General features: G+C 45.6%; 1 protein-coding gene and 1 pseudogene across 2 annotated transcripts in view; one reads left to right on the forward strand and one right to left on the reverse strand.

Moving 5' to 3' along the window:
- Positions 1–1,038: 1,038 nt before the first annotated feature.
- C3H17orf67 (chromosome 3 C17orf67 homolog) overlaps positions 1,039–25,618 on the forward strand; it is a 34,159-nt gene continuing 9,579 nt past the window's right edge. Inside the window, exons 1-2 of one of the 2 annotated variants that reach the window (XM_081582648.1) lie at positions 1,039–1,568; positions 3,028–3,128. In XM_081582648.1, coding sequence (XP_081438774.1) covers positions 1,475–1,568; positions 3,028–3,128 — 195 coding nt within the window. In that variant the 5' untranslated portion in view covers positions 1,039–1,474. Of the gene's footprint in view, positions 2,125–3,027; positions 3,129–25,618 lie in introns of both variants that reach the window. The other variant, XM_081582649.1, reaches the window with a different exon arrangement.
- Positions 17,099–19,584, reverse strand: LOC145542427 (sorting nexin-7-like; annotated as a pseudogene).

Consider the following 25,618-nt stretch of genomic DNA (forward strand, 5'->3'; position numbering starts at 1 on the left):
CAGAAGATGTTTATTTGGTATAACAATGCAGCTAATGTTTGTTCTAACCACAAAGAATAAAAAGAATAAAAGGCTTGACAATGCACATAAAAAACCAAGGTGTTTAGTGTGACAAAAATAGTGCTCCTAAAATTTCTCAATAATTACAGTTATTTAAAACTGTATGAAAACAGAAGGATTTTAATAGCAACAGAATACATAAAACCAAACATAAAATATTGAGCAAATTAACATATGAGGCAACTTTGCTAACGATGCATGATTTTTTTCCCCTTGTTTATACTCTCTCTGTTCAGACTATTTTTATACCAACAGAATGGGCAGAACACTTTGGTTTAATATCAGTTACACAACATTAGCATAAACTTGGACCACTACGGATTGAAGGCTGTTTTCTTTTGATTGGGCAAAGTAACCACACAAACATTAGATCACTTCTCTGAATTGAGAATTTTATCCCAATCAATGCCATGTACCATCCACACACGTATTTTATAATACATTTAAAATTTTATGTAATATATATTTGGTGATTTGGATTTAAAAAGACTTTAGCTTATTGAGATTTTATTATCTTTAAAAAAATACACTTCAATGTGGAGTGAGGCTGCTTATAGTAGGACTGATAGCATATTGCCGGAGCCCTTCTGTGGGCATAATGGGAAGAGTGCTGGGCTTTAAAGACAGAAGAATTTGGCTGGATTTCTGCGTAACGTGTGAACTTGGACATTATTTTACCTCTCTGAACCTCACTTCCTTGTTTATAAAATGAAAAGATGAGTAATGTAGCTCATTCCGTAGCCTACACCTACGTGGTAGGTATTGTTACTTCTTTTGTTCAGGAGAAGACACTGAAGTTCAGAAAGGGTAAGTGGGGACTTCCCTGGTGGTCCAGTGGTTAAGAATCTGCCTGCCAATGCAGGGGACATGGTTCGAATCTGGGTCCTGGAAGATCCCACATGCTGCAGAGCAATTAGACCCCGTCCTCCCCCCGCTTACAGCCCCCAACCTCCGCCCCCGCCACACCCACATACAACTACTGAGCCCAGCCCTCGAATGGCAGCTACTGAAGCTCTCTCACCTAGAGCGCATGCTCTGCAACAAGAGAAGCCACTGTACTCACTGCAATGAGAAGCCCATGCACTGCAACTCAAGAAAGCCCACACGGAGAAAGGAAAATCCAGCACAGCTAAAAATAACAAAATTTTCTTTTAAAAAAAGAGAGAGGATAAGTGATTGATGGAAGGTTACGTTGCTAGAAAGACAGAAACCCCAGGCATGCTGCTGCTGCTGCTAAGTCGCTTCAGTCGTGTCCGACTCTGTACGACCCCATAGACGGCAGCTCACCAGGCTCCCCCGTCCCTGGGAATCTCCAGGCAAGAACACTGGAGTGGACTGCCATTTCCTTCTCCAATGCAAGAAAGTGAAAAGTGAAAGTGAAGTCACTCAGTCGTGCCGGACTCTTAGCGACCACATGGACTGCAGCCTACCAGGCTCCTCCATCCATGGGATTTTCGAGGCAAGAGTACTGGAGTGGAGGCATGAACCCTGGTCTATCTGGCTCCAAGGTCAGCTGAAAAAAATTTTCCTCTCATCAGGCTCCTGGCTAATTTCCATGCCCACCTCTGAAATTATTGGGGAGGTCAAATTAGATTGGTGAATGGGCTTTGGAAGAATGTCATAAAATATGCAAATGTAAGAGATGATTCAACCTCGGTGAAACAACAGGAGCACAAACAGAAGCTACAGATAAACACAAGCCACTCCATGATGTCTGTGTATCTGTTTAAATGAAATGGTTGTGGCATGTTGCTTTGTCAAATTCAAGCTCTGAAAGTCATATGACAGAGAGATAATTTCCTTCCTCAGGATGAAAATTTATAGGAATTCAAAGGAAAATATTTTGGGGATCATAATAGAAACTTCGAGTCAGATGAATTTAGCATCATGCTGTGAGCGCTGTGAGTCAAAGCACAAACAGCGTTTGGGCCGGACGTGGCTTCCTTCAAGTAGGCTGGCTCTCTGTGGGGGGATTCATTCTGCCACAGGCAGAGAGAGGACCTGGCAGGATGAAGGGGTTCTTTGTGCTTGTGCTGTCTCTCACCTTGCTGATTTTCTTCTCAGGTGAGCATTAACTCCCTAAACCTATTTCTATGGTGACAAGATAGACTGGAATAAATCTATTTTATAAAGTATTTTTTCAGAATTTCAAATAATACGTAATACATAATAATTCAATGCTTCTTTTTTTTTAACCTTAAGAGTAGGTTCCCAGAATTGCTATCATAAGGGATAAATTAATTTTTTTAATCTTTAAATGCATTTGAATACTAATTCTCAAAAATGCTGATCAATCTTAAAATTTGACATACATTTTTTCACCTTTTTTTTTTTTGGCTGGCTTGTGGGATCTTAGCCCCCAGACCAGGGATTGAACCTGGCGTTCCCTGCACTTTTAAGTGGGAGTCCTAACCGCTGAACCACCAGAAAATTCCCTTGATATACTTTTATTATGATAATATCTTTTAGAGTTTGTGTGTGATGATCAAAACTTGATTTACTTTAATTATAACATCTGTTTTGAGGGATCATGGGTGCTTACCAAGTTTAACATAATCTTCTTGTCATGGGGGAACCTTCTAGTAACAACTTAAACTTGATTTAGTGTGTTGAGGCTTTGAAAGAATCTCACCAAAGCAACCCTGAGCGATAAGAAACACACTGGCCAGAGACCTGAAGAAAATGTGTTTAAAGAAACATATCCATTAAAGTAATGGCCGCTTTTAGAGGAATGGGTCATCGCAGGAAGTAAATAAGTTTTAGTTATGCAGCCTTAGCCATCTTAGGAACAATTAAAAATTCCTCTCTGAGCCTTTGGGAAAGCCCAGCCCTCTGAGACAGGTCCCTGTGAAAGAACTTTTGTGTGCTGACCCAAATTGGACTTGTAAATGCTTGGCCTTGGATGGCGAGATGGCGCGTGGATGGGGGTGCCTGAGAGTCCCTGAGGTCCCTTCCTGACTTTTTCAGGGGCCTCTCCAATTCTGACGGAAAAGCAGGCCAAGCAGCTCCTGAGATCCCGGCGCCAGGACAGGCCGAGCAAACCCGGGTTCCCCGATGAGCCCATGCGGGTGAGTTCCAGGCAGGTTCTGGGCTGTTTGAAGGGAGAGGGAGGTGGTTGGAGTGCTTGTTCATTATGAAACCAAATGAGGTGGTCCTCCCAGCCCAGGAGCGGGGGGCGATAGATGGAGACTCTATAGAGTCTCAGGTGCAGGGTGATCACCTTCTCCTCACGCTTTCTCTTCCAGAGGTGCCAGCCCCACTCCCCGACTGTTCACACAGGCTTTAAATGGAAACAGTGCAGCCCCCGCTGGGGGTCCAGGATCCCAAGTGGGCTGTCGGGCAGCTACTCTGAACAGGACACTCGGGAGCTGTGCCCCGAGGCTGGTATCAATCCCATCTTCTCCCTCTTCCCTTGGGTCCCAGGCAGGCTGGCCCAGCATCCCCGACCAGTGATGACACTCTCTCTGGGCAAGGCAAGATCTCTGCCTGCTGCCACCAGGTTCTGCCCTCGCCCCACGCCTCTAACTTCAGGCTGGGGCCTCGTCTCAGCCCTGTAGCTTCGTGGTGTCCGCCTAGGTTTTCTGAACCAGGAGCCCCTCTCCTGTCTTCATTTTGTGACTTGTGCTGGGTGCTACAAGACCCTGCCACCCTGGCTTGTCTCACCTTCCCATGATGGAAGTGCTGACATTCTTGGTCTTTTTATCCCTCTCAGGTGAAGGTAAGAGCTTCCCAGGTGGCTCAGTGGTAAAGAATCCGCCTGTCAAGGCAGGAGACGTTGGTTCCATCTCTGGGTTGGGAAGATCCCCTGGAGAAGGAAATGGCAACCCACTCCAGTATTCTTGCCTGGGAGATCCCATGGACGGAGGAGCCTGGTGGGCTACAGTCCACAGGGTTTCAAAGAATTGAACACGACTTAGCAACTAAACAAGTCTTCCCTGGTGGCTCAGACAGTAAAGCGTCTGCCTACAATGCGGGAGATGTGGGTTTGATCCCTGGGTTGGGGAAGATCCTCTGGAGAAGGAAATGGCAACCCACTCCAGTACTCTTGCCTGGAAAATCCCATGGACGGAGGAGCCTGGTAGCCTACAGTCCATGGGGTCGCAAAGAGTTGGACATGACTGAGCGACTTTACTTTAGTAACTAAACAAAAACAGATGAAAGAAAGTAGCAGTGACCCAGGCAGAGTCAGCATGTCTGTGAAGCTGTGTCTGTGGTCCAGGCTGGTTCCTACCCTGTGTCCACGCCAGCCAAGCCCCACACTGGCCTCTGTTCACTGTGTCTCTGCGACAAAGCCCCGAGGATCTGCAGCAGCACTGGCTTTGCTCCCTGCGAAATCGAGGGGGCAGCTGGATTAGTCCCTTTAAAAGGCTCTCATTACCATGCTGGGTTGCACAGTGGTGGCCGTGGGAGTTTGAATCTCCCCATTTTCCAACTATGGAACTTTGAAGACATTCCCTCACGTTTCTCAGTACTCTTGACTTCAATATTCTTGACTGTAAAAAGAGGGTAGCAAATAGGACTACTTATATTAATATGATATCATTGTTATAAACAATAGCATAAAGCAACTCCTTTGTGAGAACAGAAGAAGGTAATTCATACTAAGACACTTAAAAGAGTACTCAGCAAGCAGTAAGACTCCTCTGAGTATTGAGTACCAGGGGCGGGGTGCAGCAAGGCTGCAGATGGTCCTCCGGGATTCTGCTCACTGCCGGTGGGAGACACAGAGGAGCCAGCAAAGTGCTGTTTCCCAGAGTCACTTAGAAACCAAGCGAGCGCTTCAGACTGTGAAGGGTGGTTGTGGCTTTGTTCTTGTTCGCGGGAGAAGCTAGAGGTGGCTGGAGTCTCTGAGTGCCGGGGGAAGGGGCTGGCAGGGGGCAGACGCGGTAGCAGGGAGGGTGTGGGGATGCTGGACTTTTCCGTTTAGCAGAGGACAGTTAGAGGATGATTTGAGTAGGGGAGTGCAGACTCGGGCTTTAGACAGACAGCGTTTAGAGGAGGCCCAGGATTGAAGTCCGAGTCTGCTGGTGCTCAGAGGTGGGCATGAGCAGAAGACCCCTAGGGGCTCAGGAAGAATGTGAGGGGATACGGGGGAAACCAGGCAGGGGGCCACAAGAGCCCAGGGGACAGGGGTTGGGAAGGGGTGCAGTAGAGGGTGACGGAGCCATGGGGAGCAGGTGCCTGGCTCCAGGGTCCCTGGGGGGCCCCGAGAGCCCAGGGGACAGGGGTTGGGAAGGGGTGCGGTAGAGGGTGACGGAGCCATGGGGAGCAGGTGCCTGGCTCCAGGGTCCCTGGGGGGCCCCAATTTGTTCTTTGTGCTTTTGGGGTGTTGTCTGGAGGGGCCGTTCCAGAGGCTCTTCCTCATGGGTCCTGGAGGCTGGGGGATGCTGGTCACGGGGCTGGTTCAAGACCCCTACAGGTGCCCGGGACACAGGCTGTGCTCGGCTCCAGAGTGGGCTGAGTGTTTTCTCTGCCAGCATCTGGCCCTGGCTGCCCTGAGCTCTGATTGTGAAAGGGCAGCCTTGGTGGGGATTGGAGGCGGTTTAGGCAGCAGGTGGGCAGGGGCGTTAAGGCTCCACTTCCTGCCTCCAGCTTCCTTCCTCCTCCTGTGCCAGCTACACACCATGCTCGACTCTGTCCTCAGACACGGCTTGTTGTGGTCCTTCCATGCCCAGAATGTCCCAGAGCTCCTTCTCTGACTGTTTCCCTCTTCCTGCTCCTGCTCATCACCAGTCTTCATCTGTGACAACCCTCTGCTTGCCTCAGGCTTTGCTAGTTTCTGGAATATCTGGCTTTGGGGTTTTGTTAATTTGGTCGTCTTTCATAGGTTTGACCACTGACTCGGGCTCCCCTGGGGGCGCTAGTGGTAAAAAATTTGCCTGCCAATGCAGGAAATAGAAAAGACTTGTGTGGATCCTTGGGAAGGGAAGATCCCCTGGAGGAGGGACCCACTTCAGTGTCCTTGCCTGGAGAATTCATTGGACAGAGGAGCCTGGCGGGCTGCAGTCCATAGGACTGCAAAGAGCTGGACACGACTGCAGTGACTTAGCATGCACGCACACACCACTGACTCATCTTAACTCCTTGAATCTGCCTGATCTAGTTTCTGTGATTCTGTCTCAACTCACCCACTAGTTTCTACACATCCTGTGTGTGGTTCAGTCCTGTGTGTCCCTCACCAAGACACTGACCTGTGTCTAGAATCCTTAGCCACTCAGTCAAATTTAGAAAAATGCCTGTTGTGACCTATGGTTGAAATATGTACATAAATACATCAACATGCAATAAAGCATTTGGTAGTTAGTTTATACCTGTAGTTCTCACGCAGGGGTGATTTTGCTCCTCTACCCCAGGGACATTTGCCGATGTCTGGAGACTTCTTGGGTTGTTCACAGCTGGTGCAGGGGGTTTACTATTGGCATCTGACAGGTTCAGGCCAAGGCTGCTGCTGAATATCCTACCATGCGCAGAGAAGCTCCCACCACAAAACTCATCTGACCCGAACTGCAGTAGTGCCGGGATGAGGAAGCCTGTCTCCAGTGCTGAACAAGCTCTTCCTCTCTCACTGCTGTGTCACTCTGTGTGTCTCTCACACTCACACTGCCACTCACAATTACTTCCACCCACACATGGTACTGGGTGAACCAACACAATTTCCGGAATCACATTTTTTTCTTAGGTGTGTGTTTCTTCACCTTAGCTATGTGCTGGAATCAAACGGGGAGGTTAGAAATATGCTGCCTGGGACCCCTCAGGGAGGGGTGGCCCGAGGTGTGACATCGGCATCAGGGGGCAGGTGGAGGCCCCCAGATGGCATCAGTGTGCAGCTGAAGCCCAGAACCACCAGCCCAGGCCTTCTCCGGGGAGGCCTGCCTTGGGTAACAGTGGGGAACACGTTTAGAAAGCAGTTGAGGGTTGAACTGTGGTCTGGAGAGTAGCTGGCTTAGTTGTTTAGACGCAGGTGAGAGAGAGAGCGTGTGAGAGGGTTGAGTGGTCGAGCAGAGAGCCCTCCATGCTGACCAAGACGGGCGCCGAGTTACACTCTACATCTGCTGTGCCCTGCTGAGCACTGGACCTGAGGCCATAGACTAGACATTCTTCTTTCATTTGAGAACCTTGTGTCCATGGTATGGATAAGGATGAACCAGAGCCTTCCAGCCTGACTCCAGTTATCTAACGAGGTTATCTGGCACACGGGGTCTGAGGAGAGGGCCTCGAGCTCTAACCTGAAAGAGGAGGGAGGCTGGGAAGGCTTCCTGGAAGAGGCACCACTGAGCTGAGGCTTGAAGGACGTGGAGTTTGCAAACAGTGCGGACGAGAGCTCCCCCTAGTGTGATTCCAGGCTGTGTTCTGTGCAGACTGGTTCTGGACTATGGCCTTTCGACTGGGGGTGAATCCTTTCCTTTTCCTGGAATAGCAGTTTTGTCTGTAAAATGCAGAGTTTGGCCCAGAGTCTGGCTGAAATGTTCATCCCAGGCTTCCTAATCTAGAATCTGGAGAGAGCGTCAGGGCGACCAGTTTCTTGGTGCCAGTCAGCAACTGACAGGAAGAGCCCACGGCCAGACCTGGACTTGGTGAGGGCCAGAGGGGTTTATTTGGAGCCCCTGGAGGGGCTTATGTAGGGTCTCGCTCAAACACCAGGGCCCCTCCACCGAGATGGCCCTGCTTCCACGTGCCTGGCCTCCCGCACCTGCTGCCTGACTCGGTGCCCCCCTGTGTCTCGTTGTTGACTTTTCCTTTCAAGGGATTTGCTGAGGGCAAGATGAACAATACCAATCACCTGTTGTGTAAAAAGAGGCAACTCACCCCCTTTTTAAAAAATTACAGTACTTTTTAGTTGAAGTATAGTTGATTTACAATGTTAATTTGTGCTGTACAGCAAAGTCAGTCAGTTATATATACATACATACATATATATATTCTACTTTCTATATTAGTTTCCATTATGGTTTATCACAGGATATTGAATATAGTTCCTTGTGCTATACAGTTAGTTGCCTTATCGTTTTGATTCACCTCCTTTTAGCTGAGCAGCTGGTGGACGTCACGACCATCTTAGCCTGCGTCGCTGTCGAATGTGAGCCCTGGGTGCAGTGACCTCTGTCTGTCAGCAGGCCACCAGGAGGCCGCGAGATGCACCTCTGGCCACATAAACCACACCTCGTGGCTCTTTACCTTTTGCCGAGACCACTTTCTACCCTCCTTCTTTCTTTGTGCAAACCATTTACTTACATGTTCCTTTGCTAGCGATGGACACATTGTTCTGTGTGTTTAGGGTGGCAGATATTGTGTGTGTGTGAGAGAATTTGTGTATGACTGTATGTGTATAGGATATAAATGTATGTGAGGGTGTGTATATATGAAGGTATGTGTGTGTGTGTGACTATACCTGTGTGTGTGTGAGGGTTTATGTATGACTGGATGTATAGGATATAAATGTATGTGAGGGTGTGTATATGTGAAGGTATGTGTGTGTGTACAACTATACATGTGTGTGTCAGGGTTTGTGTATGACTATGTGTGTATAGGATATATATGTACGTGAGGGTGTGTATATATGAAGATATGTGTGTGTATGATTATACATGTGTGTGAGGGTTTGTGTATGACTGTGTGTGTATAGGCTATATATGTACTTGAGGGTGTGTATATATGAAGATATGTGTGTGTGTGTGACTATACCTGTGTGTGTGTGAGGGTTTATGTATAACTGGGTGTATAGGATATAAATGTATGTGAGGGTGTGTATATGTGAAGGTATGTGTGTGTGTATAACTATACGTGTGTGTGTGAGAGTTTGTGTATGACTGTATGTGTATAAGGAAATGTATGTATGTGAGTGTGTGTGTGCATGAGGGTATGTGTGCGTGTGTGTGTTTGTTTTGGAAAAGGCATCACAGGATAGTGTTTTTCAGACAGTCTGGATTCCAGTTTCCTCTCTTTTGACCTTGAGTATCTAGGATACATGGGATGATAGGTGATGAGCACAGAAGGTCCTCTTGGGGCCAGGTTGGGAGGCGCTGGCTGTCCTAGCGGAGTGGACTTTCATTCTGTACTCGGTGGGAGCCACAAGGGATTTGAAGTGGGGGAGTTAGAGCTGGTGTGCGGGAGCCACTTAGAGTCTCAGGACACAGCCTCTTGAACTCTGGCCTTCAGGTACGTGGGATATTACATTTTTGGACGTGTTATGTAACCTGGAGATGGACAGGTGGGCTGGGACAGGTGAGCAGCGTGGGTCTGTCCTTGGGAGCTGAGCCTGGAGCTCGTGTGCTCAAAATTCCCGAGCGATGGCCGGCGGGTTATTTCATTTTGCTTCTCCCATCTGAGGGCCTGTGCACAAGAAAACCCTTTCAGAGAGAGGAGAGGCCACTGATGAGAGGGAACGGATGATGCTTTGGGGAGGTATCAAGAATTCAAAACGACAGCAAATAGGAAGATTTGCACTCGTCTCTCCTCAGGAGCGTCTATGAAGCAATGCTTATATTCTTGACATTTGGCTTAAATATTGGCAGGTGTCGGCTTCTGTGGGATGATAGGTATTTTGGAAGCAGGTCCAGACAAGCTTTGCCCACACATCCCGGGGGCTGGACTGTTTTGACAGCCTGTATCCTGCCGACTCACGGCAACAGGCGCTCTTTCCTGACTGTAGGGTGGGAGGGACAGAATAATGCCTTTGAAAAGATCCCTGGTGTGCCCTCATTGTGGGGAGGCCTGGCTTCCACCTCAGAGGGGTGGGAACACCTTGCTGGCACCCTTGACAGAGGAAAGTGAGGACTGAGGGAGAGAGGAAGAGACTTGGCTCTGGGGAAGGAAGCCGGAAGTGTTCTGAGTGTTTGGAGGCAGCCAGGGAGGAAGGGCGTGGAAGCCCCAGGGGACGGGGAGAGGGGTCCGGGGGTGGGGTGGGTGGGGAGGTCAGAGAGGCCCACCTCTGACAGAGTTCCTGTGGCGGGAAATAGCCGACACATTCATTTTATGGCAGGGCCTTGGCGTTGAGTTTGAACTCGTTTTCTGCTCTGTGGCCCTTACACCGTAAGAAAATCTGCTCTACATAGCAACCTGGTGTTAGTGATTCTCTGCAGAAGTGATGGAGGGCAGGTGTGCTGTGCAGGGTGAAGGTGGCTGGCGAAAGGGGAACAGACTCACTCGGATCTGGAAACTGGAGTGATGGGGGAAAGGCGACCCCCAGATCTTCAGAGAAGTGGGGGAATTGGGTTCTAGATGTCACAGGAAGGCGACAGGCCCTCCTGGAGGGCTAGGATTCACGTGGGGACAACCCCTCTGGGGACATCTGGGTGTTCGCTGAGTTCACTTACTATGCTCTAGGATTTAGGACTGAAGTGTCTGAAGACATCATGCTAGAAGTCTCCAGATCCTAAGGTAGGGGAAACAGTGTGAGAAGCTGAGGAAGACAGGGCTGTGTGGAAAGAAGGGCTGGCCTTGGGGTTCGAGGGGAGAAGCCGGAGAAAGATAGTCCTGAGCTTTCCCTGGAATGTGTCAGCAGTCATGACTGCACTTCTGCTGATGTTCAGGGTTTGGGGGCTGAACTCTCAGAACTCCAAAAGTGGTCCCCAGCCGGGAGCCCACCAGACACGCAGAGCCTCAGGCTCCTCCCCACACGTGAAGGCGGGCCTGAGCCGCAGGCTGGGGGCCCCAGGGGCACATCTGAGTGCCAGAAGTGCTGTCCTGGAGGGGCGGCCCTTAGCTTCTACTCCTGGGGACTGGGAACATTTCAGCGCTGGTTGTGTTTCGACACAAGGATCCCTCTTGCTTCCCTCTGGGCTCTCTGCTCGAGTGGATTCCTGTTTTCCAGGACACCTGGCCCCTGGCTTCTCTCTCTGCCCTGTGGTTTCTGCTGCTCAGCCACAGTCTCCTTTGCTGCGTTCTTAGCCCTTGACAATCCTTTAAACGTTGGAGCATTCCAGGGCTCTGCTCTAGGCTCTCTGCCTCTTATAGTCCCCTAGTTGAAGTATCACCTCTGTGCCGATGGCCGCACACTCCTAAGTCCAGCCTGGGCTCTCTCCACGAGCTCCCACATACAACTGTCCACTGGGCTGTTCGCACTGGAACATCTAGCCAGCAGCTCGGACCTAACCGTTCCCTGCCCTTGCCTTCCCTCTTAGGGTAAGGGGGCCGGCCACCTCCTCCTAGTTGTGTGAGCCTGAAATCCAGCATCTGACCACTTCTCACCCTCCCCTGCCACCACCCAAGTCCTTGGAGTGGACCGAGCCACATCCTTTCTGGACCCCTCAGCTTTTGTTCTCAGCAGAGCAGCGAGAGTCAGTTCTTAAAAACGTAAGCCAGACCCCATCTTCCCCCTGCTTAAATCCTTCCAGTGACTTCCTGCCTCGCTCCAAAAACTTCCATGGTCCGACAGTGGCCTGCGAGGCCCTAGAAGCCTGACCACTGTCTCTGTTCCCTCCTTGACCTCATCCCTGACCCCGCCCCACCCCTGCAGTCGTGCTGGCCTCCTCCCTGTGCCTTGAACGTGTCAGGCTTGTCTGCCCCTTCACTGCTGTAATTCAGGCTACGGGGAAAGCAGAGTTGCCTTTATTTCGTGACTTCTTTACTATCTTTTACTTCTACAAGAAGTAAAACTTCTTGTTCTAGTTCATTTTAAATTGAAGCATAGGATAAACGTATTATGCTATGGTCTGAGTGTCTGTGTCCCCACCTCCCCTCCATTCATATACTGAAATCCGAACTCCCAAGTGACAGTATCCGGGGATGGGGCCTTTGGGTGGTACTCAGGTCATAAGGGCTCTGCTCTCATGGATTGTAAATGGGATTAGTGTCCTTATGAAAGAGGCCCCAGGAAATCTCCCCAGACATGTCTGCCATGTGAGGATGCGAGGAGATGTCTGTAGCTGCCAGACAGCCCAAGTCTGCCCCTGCTTCCACCCTGATCTGTGATCTTCCGACCTCCTGGGCTGGAAGAAGTCAATTTCTGTGGTTGGTGAGCTGCCCAGTCTGTGGTATTTCAGGTTATAGAGCCTGAATGGACTAAGACATGTTACAACTTGTTTATTTTATTTACCTCTTCCTGGAACAATGGACATTGTAGTTATTTCTGATCATGAATATCCTTGTACACATGTATGTTTTGCCAAGTTCAATGATAAGAAATGAAACTTCTGAGTCAGAGGGTTTATGTACTTGCAATTGAAATGGGTACTGCCAAATTGCCTTACCAACCCCCATCAGTAGTGTATATAAAAATACCTAGTTCCTTGTATTCTTGGCAACACTTTTCTTATCAGACTTTGCATGTAGAACATTCAAAATGGGAATAAATAAAGTTTTAAAAGAGAGCTCAACTGCATGCTTTTTTAGCTGTATATGCTTACTCATTGGAAAAGACCCTGATGCTGGGAAAGATTGAAGGCAGGAGGAGAAGGGGACGACAGAGGATGAGATGGTTGGATGGCATCACCCACTTGATGGACATGAGTTTGAATAAGCTCCAGAAGTTGATGATGGACAGGGAAGCTTGGCATGCTACAATCCATAGGGTCGCAAAGGGTCAGACATGACTGAGTGATTGAATTGACTGACTGACGACTTTATACTCTTTTATCGGGTATGTGTTTATGGATACAAGTTGCCTAACAATAATGATGTGATTTTCTCCATAATAAAATTTGGGGCAGATTAATACTTTGTATTTTCATGCTTTTTCTACTGCTTAGTATTTATGAGCATGTGCATGCTAAGTCGCTTCAGTTGTGTCAGACCCTTTGTGACCCTATGGACTGTAGCCTGCCAGGCTCATCTGTCCATGGGATTCTCCAGGCAAGAATACTGGAGTGGGTGGTGATGCCCTCCTCCAGGGGGTCTTCCCAAACCCAGGGATGCAACCTGAGTCTCTTACGTCTCCTGCATTGGCAGGTGGGTTCTTTACCACTGGGGCCACCTGGGAAGCCCACTACTTAGTATACTAGTTTATATTAGTTTCTTAAGGTTACCATGACAAAATACCACAAACTGGATTGTGTGAAACAATAGAAATTTATTCTTTCATAGTTTGGGAGGCTAGAAGTTTGACATCAAGCAGCTGGCAAGGTTGGTTCCTTCTGGGAGCTTGCAGGGAGTATCTGTCCTGTCTTCTCCCCCAGCTGCTGGTGCTGGCTGGTCATCCTTGGCATTTCTTGGCTAGCAGCTGCATTACTCCAATCTCTGCATCTGCCTTTACATGGCCTTCTTCACTGTGTGTCCTCATGTCCAGATTTCCTTCTTCTAAGGCTACTTGTCATTGGATTTAGGGCCTACCCTACTCCAGTATGACTCATTTTCAAGTAAGGTCACATTCATAGGATTCAGGTGGACATTAAATTTTGGAGGCCTCTATTCAATCCAGGACACTTAGTTTTTTATTTTTAATAAACATATGCATCAGTTCAGTTCAGTTCAGTCACTCAGTCGTGTCCGACTCTTTGCAACCCCATGGACTGCAGCATGCCAGACTTCCCTGTCCATCATCAACCCCTGGAGCTTGCTCAAACTCATGTCCATCGAGTCGGTGATGCCATCCAACCATCTCATCTTCTGTCATCCCCTTCTCCTCCTGCCTTCAATCTTTCCCAGCATCAGGTCTTTTCCAATGAGTCAGTTCTTCACATCAGGTGGCCAAAGTATTGGAGCTTCAGCTTCAGCATCAATCCTTCCAATGAACACCCAGGACTGATCTCCTTTAGGATGGACTGCTTTGATCCAAGGGACTCTCAAGAGTCTTCTCCAACACTACAGTTCAAAAGCATCAATTCTTCGGCACTCAGCTTTCTTTATAGTCCAACTCTCACGTCCATATATGACTACTGGAAAAACCATAGCTTTGACTAGACGGACCTTTGTCGGCAAAGTAATGTCTCCACTTTTTAATATGCTGTCTAGGTTGGTTATAGCTTTTCTTCCAAGAAGTAAGCATTTTTAAATTTCATGGCTGCAGTCACCATATGCAGTGATTTTGGAGCCCCCCAAAATAAAGTCTGTCACTGTTTCCATTGTCTCCCCATCTATTTGCCATGAAGTGATAGGCCCAGATGCCATGATCTTCGTTTTTTGAATGTTGAGTTTTAAGCCAACCTTTTCACTCTCCTCTTTCACTTTCATCAAGAGACTCTTTAGTTCTTCTTCACTTTCTGCCATAAGGGTGGTGTCATCTGTGTATCTGAGGTTATTGGTATTTCTCCCAGCAATCTTGATTCCAGTTTGTGCTTCATCCAGCCTGGCATTTCACATGATGTACTCTGTATATAAGTTAAACAAGCAGGGTGACAATATGTAGCCTTGATGTACTCCTTTCCCGATTTGGAACCAGTCTGTTGTTTCATGTCCAGTTCTAATTGTTGCTTCTTGACCTGCATACAGATTTCTCAGGAGGCGGGTAAGGTAGTCTGGTATTCCCATCTCTTTAAGGAATTTCCACATTTTGTTGTGATCCACCCAGTCAAAAGCTTTGGTGTAGTCAACAAAGCAGAAGTAGATATTTTTCTGGAACTCTCTTGGTTTTTCAATGATCCCAGGGATGTTGGCAATTTGATCTCTGGTTCCTCTGCCTTTTCTAAATCCAGCTTGAAGATCTGGAAGTTCACGGTTCATGTATTGCTGAAGCCTGGCTTGGAAAATTTTGAGCATTATTTTGCTAGAGTATGAGATGAGTGCAATTGTGCGGTAGTTTGAGCATTCTTTTGCATTCCCTTTCTTGGGGATTGGAATGAAAACTGACCTTTTCCAGTCCTGTGGCCACTGCTGAGTTTTCCATATTTGCTGGCATATTGAGTGCAGCACTTTCACAGCACCATCTTTTAGGATTTGAAATAGTTCAGTTAGAATTCCATTGCTTCCGCTAGCTTTGTTTGTAGTGATGCTTCCTAAGGCCCACTTGACTTTGCATTCCAGGGTATTTGGCTCTAAGTGAGTGTTCACACCATCATGGTTATTGGGTCATGAAGATCTTTTTTGTATAGTTCTTCTGTGTATTCTTGCCACCTCTTCTTAATATCTTCTGCTTCTGTTAGGCCCATACCATTTCTGTCCTTTATTGTGCCCGTCTTTGCATCAAATGTTCCCTTGGTATCTCTAATTTTCTTGAAGAGATCTCTAGTCTTTCCCATTCTATTGTTTTCCTCTATTTCTTTGCATTGATCACTGAGGAAGGCTTTCTTATCTCTCCTTGCTATTCTTTGAAATTCTACATTCAAATGAGTATATCTTTCCTTTTCTCCTTTGCTTAGTTTTCACCAAAAATAGCATAAGAGAGGAGTTAAGAGCAGTGCTGCAGAGTGCCAAGTCTGAATCCCAGCTCACCACTGTTTGGTTATCACATCCTGGCCAAGTTGCTTAAACTGTGTCTCAGTCTTCTTATTTTCAAGGTGGGGTATGATGATCAAACTTCTCTCAGAGATTTACTGTGAGAGAAGGCATGCAAAGCACAGTGCCTGACAGTTGTGACACTGGCTCTCATGCTTCTTGTTTTTTACAAAGCAGCAGCTGAATAAATAAATACTTCAAAAAATATATCAAAACAAAAACCTCTTTGGCTCCTCACTGCTTATAGGGTAAAAGCCAAGCATCTTGGCCTGGGAGACAGATCAGATGCAAGGCACCATTTTGTCCCATTTCCTGCTATTCTTCCAAATCCATTTATGCTTCAACCAGCTTGGAACTTCTCGGTGTTTTTCAAACAGGCTGTCCTCTCCTTGGTCTCAGCATCTGTTCACAAATGATTCCTTTTGCCGGCAGTGCTGTTTTCCATTCTTTCTGCCTGGTACCCTCCTCTTCATTCTCAATGTCACTTTCTCTATCTCCCCTGAGTTGGTCCTACCCTTATAGTTCTCAATCACAAGACAATACTATATATTTATATAGGTTCATCTATATGGATGTAAATTTCTAGAAAAAGTTCTAGAAATTTGATTAGTTGACTTTTAACTGTGTCATCTCATTAAGGAGGCTAAGATTGCAGGTGGTAATCTAGGGAATTTTATATTTTATATTTGAATTTTAAACAATAACAATATGTTCATGTGTTACTTGTATAATTACAGACAAAATTTAAGCCATTTGTATTTATTACAGCAAACTTGAAAACCAAGAAAGAATCAGAAGAAGAGAAAAAAATCAGATGTGGTCTTATTCTCTCTCCCCAAAGATAGCATTGCCATTTTTGGGGATGTATTTCTTTTTGTTGTTTTTGTGTGTATTTTAAAAAAGTATAGTCATATTCTTATCTACAATTTTGTATCCTGGTTTTTCTCTTAATATTATAATATACACATTTCTTCATATTATTATAACTCTTTATAACCATAATGATAGTAAATTATCCTCTTTTTTTTAGGTCATTTCCATGATCTTTTTAAGTCTAATTTTTCATATTAAACTTTTTATTAAAACTGAGTCTTTACAATATATTAAAAATGACCTATTCCACAGACAAATATTTAAGAGAAAGTGTCTTTATATATAATTATTGGCATACAAATTTAAGAACATATTTAAAACTAAGCTAAATATTTATATGTATATATAAATATAGCCAAGTTGGAAGTGGAAGTGAAAGTCACTCAGTCATGTCTGACTCTTTGTGATCCCCTTGACTGTCCATGGAATTCTCCAGGCCAGAATACTGGAGTGGGTTGCCTTTCCCTTCTCCAGGGGATCTTCCCAACCCAGGGATTGAGCCCAGGTCTCCCACATTGCAGGCAGATTTTACCAGCTGAACCACAAAGGAAGCCCAAGAATACTGGAGTGGGTAGCCTATCCTTTCTCCAGGGGATCTTCCCGACCCAGGAATCGAACCGGGGTCTCCTGCATTGCAAGCGGATTCTTTACCAACTGAGCTACAGGGAAGCCCATCCAAATTGGATATATATCCAAATTCATATCAATGATCTGGAACACCTGAGTTTTAAGTTGTTGGTTTTCCAGATAGTGTGAAACACTTTTCATCCAGTTTAGAAAGGACCCAGGCCATCTAGAAAGAATACCTTTGTTTAACAGACACTGTTTCCCAAAGATCACATAGAAGTCTTCAATGCAATTACAATTTATCTTCAGAAGCTTCTTCCAAGTGGAGATCTGTCTGTGATATAAGGAAGGATTCCCATGTAACAAGGCACTAAATAACGGAAACACACCCTCAGGAGATCAATGGTAGTTACTTTCACTGTTCATCATAGAGAATGTTCTCCTCAGCCATGTTTGTAAATGCTGACTTGATATTATTTTGCATGTTTTGTTTCCATCTTTCTCAATCTGCTTTCAGGGTTTTATTAGTGTACTCCACTTTATCTTCCAGTTTTCCAATCTCTTCTGTAAACAGATCAGTATCTGCCTTTTTGGAGGTCAAAGCTTCAACTTTGGAATCCAGTTCTGCCTGTATCTGGTCTCTTCTTTTCATGACACCCATTAACATTTCACTATAAAGCACATACTCATATACACAGGAAGCAGGGCCTCTGAGAGGCCAGACATCTGTTTTCAGAGGCCTTACAGCATTTGTCAATGCAGCTGGCAACACCTTTTAGAGTAACAGCCAGATCTCCTCTGATGCTGACCACAGAATATGAATTGGGTCATAGTCTTTCATTTCATCAAAATATTCCCTCTCTTTCTTGCAAATTCTCTGAGATATTTTAATCTATCAAATTTATTTTCTGGCTGAATATTTCAACAAAGTTATTCATTTCCATGGACTCCTTGTGGTGACTTTTAACTCCTCTCATTGGTAATGCAGCCGCTCTGTTTCCCTTTCCTGCTGAGTAACCTAGGCCCTTGTTTCTGGCGAGAAGAGAGTTCCCAAGCTTGTGCGATATGAAAAACTTTTAAGTCCTCATTAAATGTTAGAGTTGGATGATCAGCAACTTGGTTCAAAAATTTGTGCAATGCCTTCCTGTGTGTCTCAGTGACGTCATCGTTAAAGCATTCCACCATTCCTTTCACTATAAACTTTTCTGGCAATGGTGGAATAATCAGAGTGAGTTGTGCTTCTTGAAGTTTTTCTTTCAACCAAAGGAAATCTTGATAATGTCTCCTAACTTCGAATTCACTGGAGTCAAATTCTCCATGAGATGTTTTAGTAATAATCCTGTAAGTAATAAAAATTTCAATTGTAGTAACATGGCTTTCAGGTTCATCAGCTGTAACAAAAAGAAGGAGTGTGCCTTAAATTTAATTTTTATTTTATATTGGAATATAGTCTATTTACAATGTTGTATTAGTTTCAGGTATACAGCAAAGTAATTAAGTTATACATATATCCATTCGTTTTCAGTTTATTTTCTCATATAGGCTATTATAGAATATTGAGTAGAGTTCCTTGTGCTATACAGTAGGTCCTTGTTGATTATCTATTTTATATGTAAGGCAATGGCAACCCACTCCAGTGCTCTGGCCTGGAAAATCCCATGGATGGAGGAGCCTGGTGGGCTGCAGTCCATGGGGTCACTGAGAGTCGGACACGACTGAAGTGACTTAGCAGCAGCAGCAGCAAGTATATGCTAATCCCAAACTCCTAATTTATCCCTCCCTGACTTTTCCCCTTTGGTAATCATAAGTGTGCTTTCAAAGTCTGTGAATCTGTTTCTGTTTTGTAAATAAGTTCACTTGTATTATCTTTTTAGATTCTACGTGTAAGTCATATCATATGATATATGCCTCTGTCTGACTTACTTCACTTAGTATGATAATCTCTAGGCCCATCCATGTTGCTGCAAATGGCATTATTTCATTCCTTTTTATGGCTGAGTAATACTGCATCACATACATGCACTACCTCTTCTTTATCTGTTCATCTATCGAACGTTTAGTTTGCTTCCCTGTCTTGGTTATTATAAATGAACCTCAGGATGCGTGTATCGTCTATAATTATGGTTTTCTCCAGACATATGCTCAGGAGTGGGATTGCTGGGTCATATGGTGGTAGCTCTATTTTAGTTTTTCAAGGAACCTCTGTATTGTTCTTTATACTGGTTATACCAGTTTACGTGGCCACCTACAGTGTAGGAGGGCTCCTTCTTCCACTATTTTTTCTATTATAAACAACAGTCTAAAAGTTTGTTCTTATAGTATTTTTAACATTTTGAATTAGTTGCTAAGGACATATTGCCAGAAAATAAATTACTGGGTCCAAGTATATGAATATTTTTAAAGCTTTTAGTATATATTTCCACATTGTTTTCTAAAAGTTTTAAAAGATAATTCATGTTCTTGTCCTCCAAGAGTGTTCCAGTGGAGGTTTTAAGGTAAAGATATGATGGGAGCCAGAGAAGGCAATGGCAACCCACTCCAGTACTCTGGCCTGGAAAATCCCGTGGACACAGGGGCCTGGTAGGCTGCAGTCCATGGGGTCGCTAGGAGTCGGACACGACTGAGTGACTTCACTTTCATGCATTGGAGAAGGAAATGACAGCCCACTCCAGTGTTCTTGCCTGGAGAATCCCAGGGACGGGGAAGCCTGGCGGGCTGCTGTCTATGGGTCGCACAGAGTCGGACACGACTGAAGCGACTTAGCAGCAGCAGCAGCATGGTGGGAGCATGATTATGGTATCTTAAATTGTAGATCAGTTGGCCGTTTCTGGGGCAGGAGGAGTGGATGCAGTGAGCGAAGATGAGGGATCAAAGCTGACTTGCAGGTGTCTGTGTGGACACGTGGGTGCTATTCAATGGCATTGGAAACCTAGGAGCAGGAGCAGCTTATCTGGGATGATGATGTGTTTGAAGTTCTTCTCTGACGGCACCTGCCTTTGTACTTGTTTATTCTGCCCTTGCCTACCTGGTGAACTCTACTCATTTGCGGAGATTCACCTGAAATGATGCCTTTTAAAGAGGATTTCCTGATGTCCCCATCCTCCCACCATGAATTACAGCATCCCTCTGGCTTAGCACTCACAGCATAAAATTGCTATTTCTGACTTAAAAAAAAAACAAAACCAACCTCTCTCTCTTACTGCTGCTGCTGCTGCTGCTGTCGCTTCAGTCGTGTCCGACTCTGTGCGACCCCAGAGACGGCCGCCCACCAGGTTCCCCCGTCCCTGGGATTCTCCAGGCAAGAACACTGGAGTGGGTTGCCATTTCCTTCTCCACTTACTAGACTGCTCTAAACTGCTTGAGCAGATGGACTATTTGTTTCACTTCTGGGTCCCCAGCACCAAGCAGAGTTTGACATTTACTAAATGCTCATGATACTTATTTCCTTTCCTCTCTCTGCTTCTCTCCAGGGGAGAAATTTTGTAGGACATAACTCTACCATAGAACCTGGAGGTTATTTCAAAGACGTCTTCCCCATGGCCTTACTTAAATTCATTAAATTTCTCTTAGTCATTCCAAATTTTAGGGAAGAAATTATTGCCAACTGCTGGGGTGAACCATGGAAATTCTCTAAAAAGATGACATCTGAGCTAAAATTATGTCCTTTTTGATTGTATTCGTAAGCACTGTGTGCCCTGGGAATATGCTTTCCATTTTGGCCTGTGTTCCTTGAAGGAATGTTCTTGTTGGGCAAGTATAAATCATATTAGCTTTATTGTAAATAGTCTTTGTAAAATATGCTTTCATATTTGGCGCCTTGACAAATGTATGTAGTGACTCCATTACCCTTTTGTGCCTTGTGATCTCAAAAACCAGTTCAGAGCGACAGAGATGCAAATTGTGCGCATAAATGGTTTGCCTTCTTTTAGGACTGAGCCTTCTGGTGGCCCTGAGCAGTTAAGTTCTGAGCCACCCTACTGCCTGTATGATTACCTTGCTTTTACTAATGAGCAAAATACTTCATCCAAATGTCAATGGATCTCTAATTCCATGCAAATGTCATGGGAAGAAGTTTGCCTTCTTGGAAAAAGATCCCACCTTGATAGATTAACTGTCTAGCTTATGATTCTCAGCTAAGCTCAGGTTCCAGTGGGTTTTTAATTTCATTATCACACCTCTCCTGGCCATTATAAAGGACCTCTTCCAATTTCTGCTCTAATTACTGAGAAATTATTTACTTAAACCGTTACATTGGACATGGAAAACAGGTATTGGTTTTTGTTTGCTTTAATTTTTTTCCCCGTGAAGAAAGAAATGAAAAAAAAAAAGAAAGCTTATTTTCCATCTACCCCTTCTTTCTTGATCCAGGAACATTTGAGATTATCATTAATGCTGGGCCATTTCTAACCTAGCCAACACAATTGTTGAATTTGTGGTTTTCAGCAGATTTGCAGTTTGGCTTTTCATCTTTGACTAATGATTGCTTTTAGGCCTTTGTGGCGTATTCATTTCCCTAACACTTTAAATAAATAGTGAAATGTCATGGAAACCAGAGCTTGTTTCTTTCTCTCTCTATGTGTGTGTCTGTATTGTTTTTCTTCAACAATGATTTCAGCCTCTATTTAGGAGTGTGAAATATATATATATATTTCATTCTTGGATGCTTTTTATGTACATTTGGCCTGGGCCATTATAATGGGCAGATTGACACAGATACCCAGGAACCTCCCAAGGAGGAGTTAGTGAGATTATGGAGAAAGAACAGTCATTTCACTTACTCATTCACTTGTTTGTACATTTCTTCTGTGTGTTTTACTGAGGTCCTACTATGTGTCAAGAAGTAAGTCATATACTAGGTATGTCTTGGTCACTCATCAAAAAGCCAGACAGGTGTTTGGCTGAGAGGGACAAGGATTAAATGAGTAAGGATGCCAATGAGCATATAGTTACAAGAGGTATATAAATGCTGTTTTTCAGTGGTGACATTCTTTCCTATCACCATCAATCTCATTGGAAAAGCCTTTTTGGAAGCTATCAGATTCATAGTTGCAAACATAAGTTTCCCAAAGTTCTAATTTCCCCTCGAAAGCTCAAATTTCATCATTTAGTAACAAGCACTGTCAGTTGTTTTCCTGAAAGTGACAAGGTCGGTGGATTCGTTTTTGGAAAGTTGCCTGCCAAACAGGCACATGAAACACACCTAGTTCTGCCCTTGACACCTCCAGTCCCCCAGGGGCTTTTTCTTGAGGAAATCGCAGTTCCGCCCTTGACACCCCCAGCCCCCCAGGCGCTTTCTTTATTGGGCAGCGGAAGTGCTGCTTGTGAGCTTCCTGTTGGTCACTTTCTATGGCTTCACCAGGGCGTGTTTCAGTGAAACTGGCATGTTAAGAATGCTTTGTTTTGATTGTTTATTTTAGCTGTGAGTGTGTGATGAAGGACACTGTAACCACTAGGATAGCTGGGTGCCCTCGCTCCTGCAGAGGCGTCAGTTTCACCCACAGTGAGGGGGCTTCCCAAGTGGCTCAGTGGTAAAGAATTTGCCTGCCAATGCAGGAGATGAGGGAGACGTGGGTTTGATCCCTGGGTGGGAAAGATCCCCTGGAGTAGGAAATGGCAATCCACTTCAGTATTCTTATTTGGAAAATTCCATGGACAGAGGAGCCTGGCAGGCTACTGTCCACGGGGCCACAAAGAGCTGGACACGACGGAGTGACTGAGCATGCACGCACGTGCACGGTGAGAAGGCAAATGTCTTAATATTGTTCAAAAAGTTGTTCTGACATCATGGACCCCCGAGGGGAGCATAGATCATGCTTTGAGGACCGCGGCTTTAGTCTTTTATTCAGCAAATATTTATTGAAAGTTTCCTGTGGACCAGCTCGTGGGAGAGATGCTCTATCCACAACTTCTGGGCATGCTCAGGTCTTCCATATCAAAGAGCAACCAAAATTAACTGAGGAGGGCTTAGTCAAGAACTTTTTACAAAGATGTGGCAGGATGAAGGGGAACTGACAAGAAATGATAAAGGCTGCAGGGCTGAGAATCCCGAGGTAGGAGGGTGGAAGGGAAGAGTATGATTCCCAGGCCCGGAGGGGCAGATCTCTAGAAACTGGGTCATCAGGGGAATGATGCAGACCACCTGCAGGGAGTCCTCAGGTAGGTACCAGGGGAGTCCGTATGGACCCCACCTCTCATCTCCTGCCTTTAGTCCTCTGTTGGCACCTCCTCCTCCAAACCCAGTTGGGAGCTGCAGGACAAAAGATCCGTGCTGCAGTTCATCTAGGTCAGCCTCTTAGTGCAAAGGGCCAGGCGAAGGAAGGGAGAGAATGGACTTATTTATTTATTTATGGTCGCACCACGCATCATGAGAGATCTTAGTTCTCTGATCACAGATGGAAACTGCACCCTCTGCATTGGAATCGAGAGCCTTAATTTCTGGACGGCCAGGGAAGTCTTGAGAATACGTTTAGAAAGGAAAAGGCAGATTACATATTTGGCACAGAGCTTCATTTGTATCATTTTGTTTAATCCTGGAAACGCAGTGAAGTAAGTGCTAGTGCAACCTCATATTGCAGATGGACAAATTGAGGCTGGACACGTGGTGGCTGAATGGTGAAGCATCTGCCTGCTAATAAGGGAGATGCAGGTTTGATTCCTGGGTTGGGAAGATCCCCTGGAGAGGGAAATGGCAACTCACTCTAGTATACTTGCCTGGGAAATCCCATGGACAGAAGAACCTGGTGGGCTACAGTCCATGGGTTTGCAGCAGAGTTGACACGACTGAGCGCCTGATACTGAAAGCAGCAGTCGTGGTAAGGTCTTGATTGAAACTAGCCCTGGATTCAGACCCAGACCTGACCCTCTTAGCCCCTCCACCACATGCCTGGCAAACAGGCAGGCGAGAAGACAGCAATGTGAGTTTCCTTCAGGGAGCTGTTACACGGAACAGCTGAATAAGTAAAGCTATGTGCTGGAAAGTCCTTGTTCCTTATTTACAAGACTCCACGCTGCCTTCCTGTTCCTCCCAGTGACTGTTCTTCTGGCCAAAGACTCCTCAGACAGGGCAAGACAGGGCAGGGCTGAGCCCCAAACTCACAGACGTGTCCAGCAAGCTGCTGGGGAGTCCTTGTTGGGTCCCACAAGGAGCCCTCCCAGCAACCACCCCCTCCCTGGCTGTCCCAGAGACTCCTCACCCAGGACACAGGGTACATCTTGATGAGTTAAATGAAAGCAATAACATAATCAAAACAATTTCAAACTGCCTGAGTCCTGGGGGAAAGAAAAAACATTTCAGGAAAATTGGACAACTCATAATTCATTTCTTTGCACAGTCATTAATTTTAAAAAATTATATCTAAAATAGGATGTAGACTTCCTAGAGGATTTTCTTGAAACTTAAAAACTCAGAGTTCTAAACTGGACTGTCTGTTAAAGCTTTATCAATGCCATTGGAGGGTTTTCATGATTTAGGATTTTTAGATCTTTACCTGCCAAAATTATCTTCTACAGACATTACCACCTATGTGTATAAGGTGAAATGCCACTTCTCTGATTAATGTCCTGCAGCTTTGGGTTATCTATATGTGCTGATACGGACTGTTCCATGCATACTTTGCAGTGATTCCCATCCCATAATTTCAGCACCAAACCTTATTTCAGGGCAATGTCAACAACATATATTCATCAAACTGAAAGTCTGTTCTCTCTCTTTCAAAAGGAAACATCAAGTCCATGTGCCAACACATGAGCCAACATACACAGCACCTCCACTACAAAGTCTGATGAGGCCCAATTAAATCCCTACTGTCAGGGAGAGGTCACTGCTAGGCTGAGTGAGCAGAGCTGTGCTGGGGGAAGTCAGAGAGCTGCAGTGCCACAGACAATCTGAGAAGCTGCCTGGAGGAAGTGCCATCTAAGCTGAAGGCTGAAAAATCAGATCGGGATGAGAGAGAGAGTTGGACTATAAAGAAAGCTGAGTGCTGAAGAATGATTGCTTTTGAACTGTGGTGTTGGAGAAGACTCTTTGAGAGTCCCTTGGGCAACAAGGAGATCCAACCAATCCATCCTAAAGGAAATCAGTCCTGAATATTCACTGGAGGGACTGATGCTGAAGCTTAAACTCCAATACTTTGGCCACCTGATGAGAAGAACTGACTCATTGGAAAAGACCCTGATGCTGAGAAAGATTGAAGGCAGGAGGAGAAGGGGACAACAGAGGATGAGATGGTTAGATGGCATCACCCACTCGATGGACATGAGTTTGAATAAACTCCGGGAGTTGGTGATGGACAGGGAGGCCTGGCGTGCTGCAGTCCATGGGGTTGCAAAGAGTCGGACACGACTGAGCGACTGAACTGAACTGAGGGAAAAGAGAAAGCACAGGGGTGTTCTGGGCAGAGAGAATAGCCTAAAATCAGAGAGCAGAGCAAGCATAGCCCATCCAGGGAAAGATGGAGCACAAAGCTCGAGTGGGGTGATGGTGATGGAAGAGGCTCAGGAGGTGGGTGAGGCAGGATCACCAGAAACCCTGCAAACCACCTTAAGGAATTTTCCTTAGCCCAATGGAAGCCATTCAAGTATTTTAAGAGAGGAAGCAATCGCATATAAATTTTTTTAAAAGTCACTTTGCAACAGAATGAAGAGATAGACAAAACCAAACCAAACCAACAGCAGGGATTTTTCACTCTCTTCTTTATAACTTTTAATTTCTACATAATTTCAAAACAGTAATATGTGTCACCTGTGATAAAAAACAATAAAGCCATTTTCATTATTCATATTTTAAAAACCTACCTTGGCAAAAGACCTAAAT

The sequence above is a fragment of the Giraffa tippelskirchi genome, chromosome 3 (genome assembly GCF_054371585.1).
Source record: "Giraffa tippelskirchi isolate mGirTip1 chromosome 3, T2T-mGirTip1v1.2.pri, whole genome shotgun sequence".
NCBI lineage: Eukaryota > Metazoa > Chordata > Mammalia > Artiodactyla > Giraffidae > Giraffa > Giraffa tippelskirchi.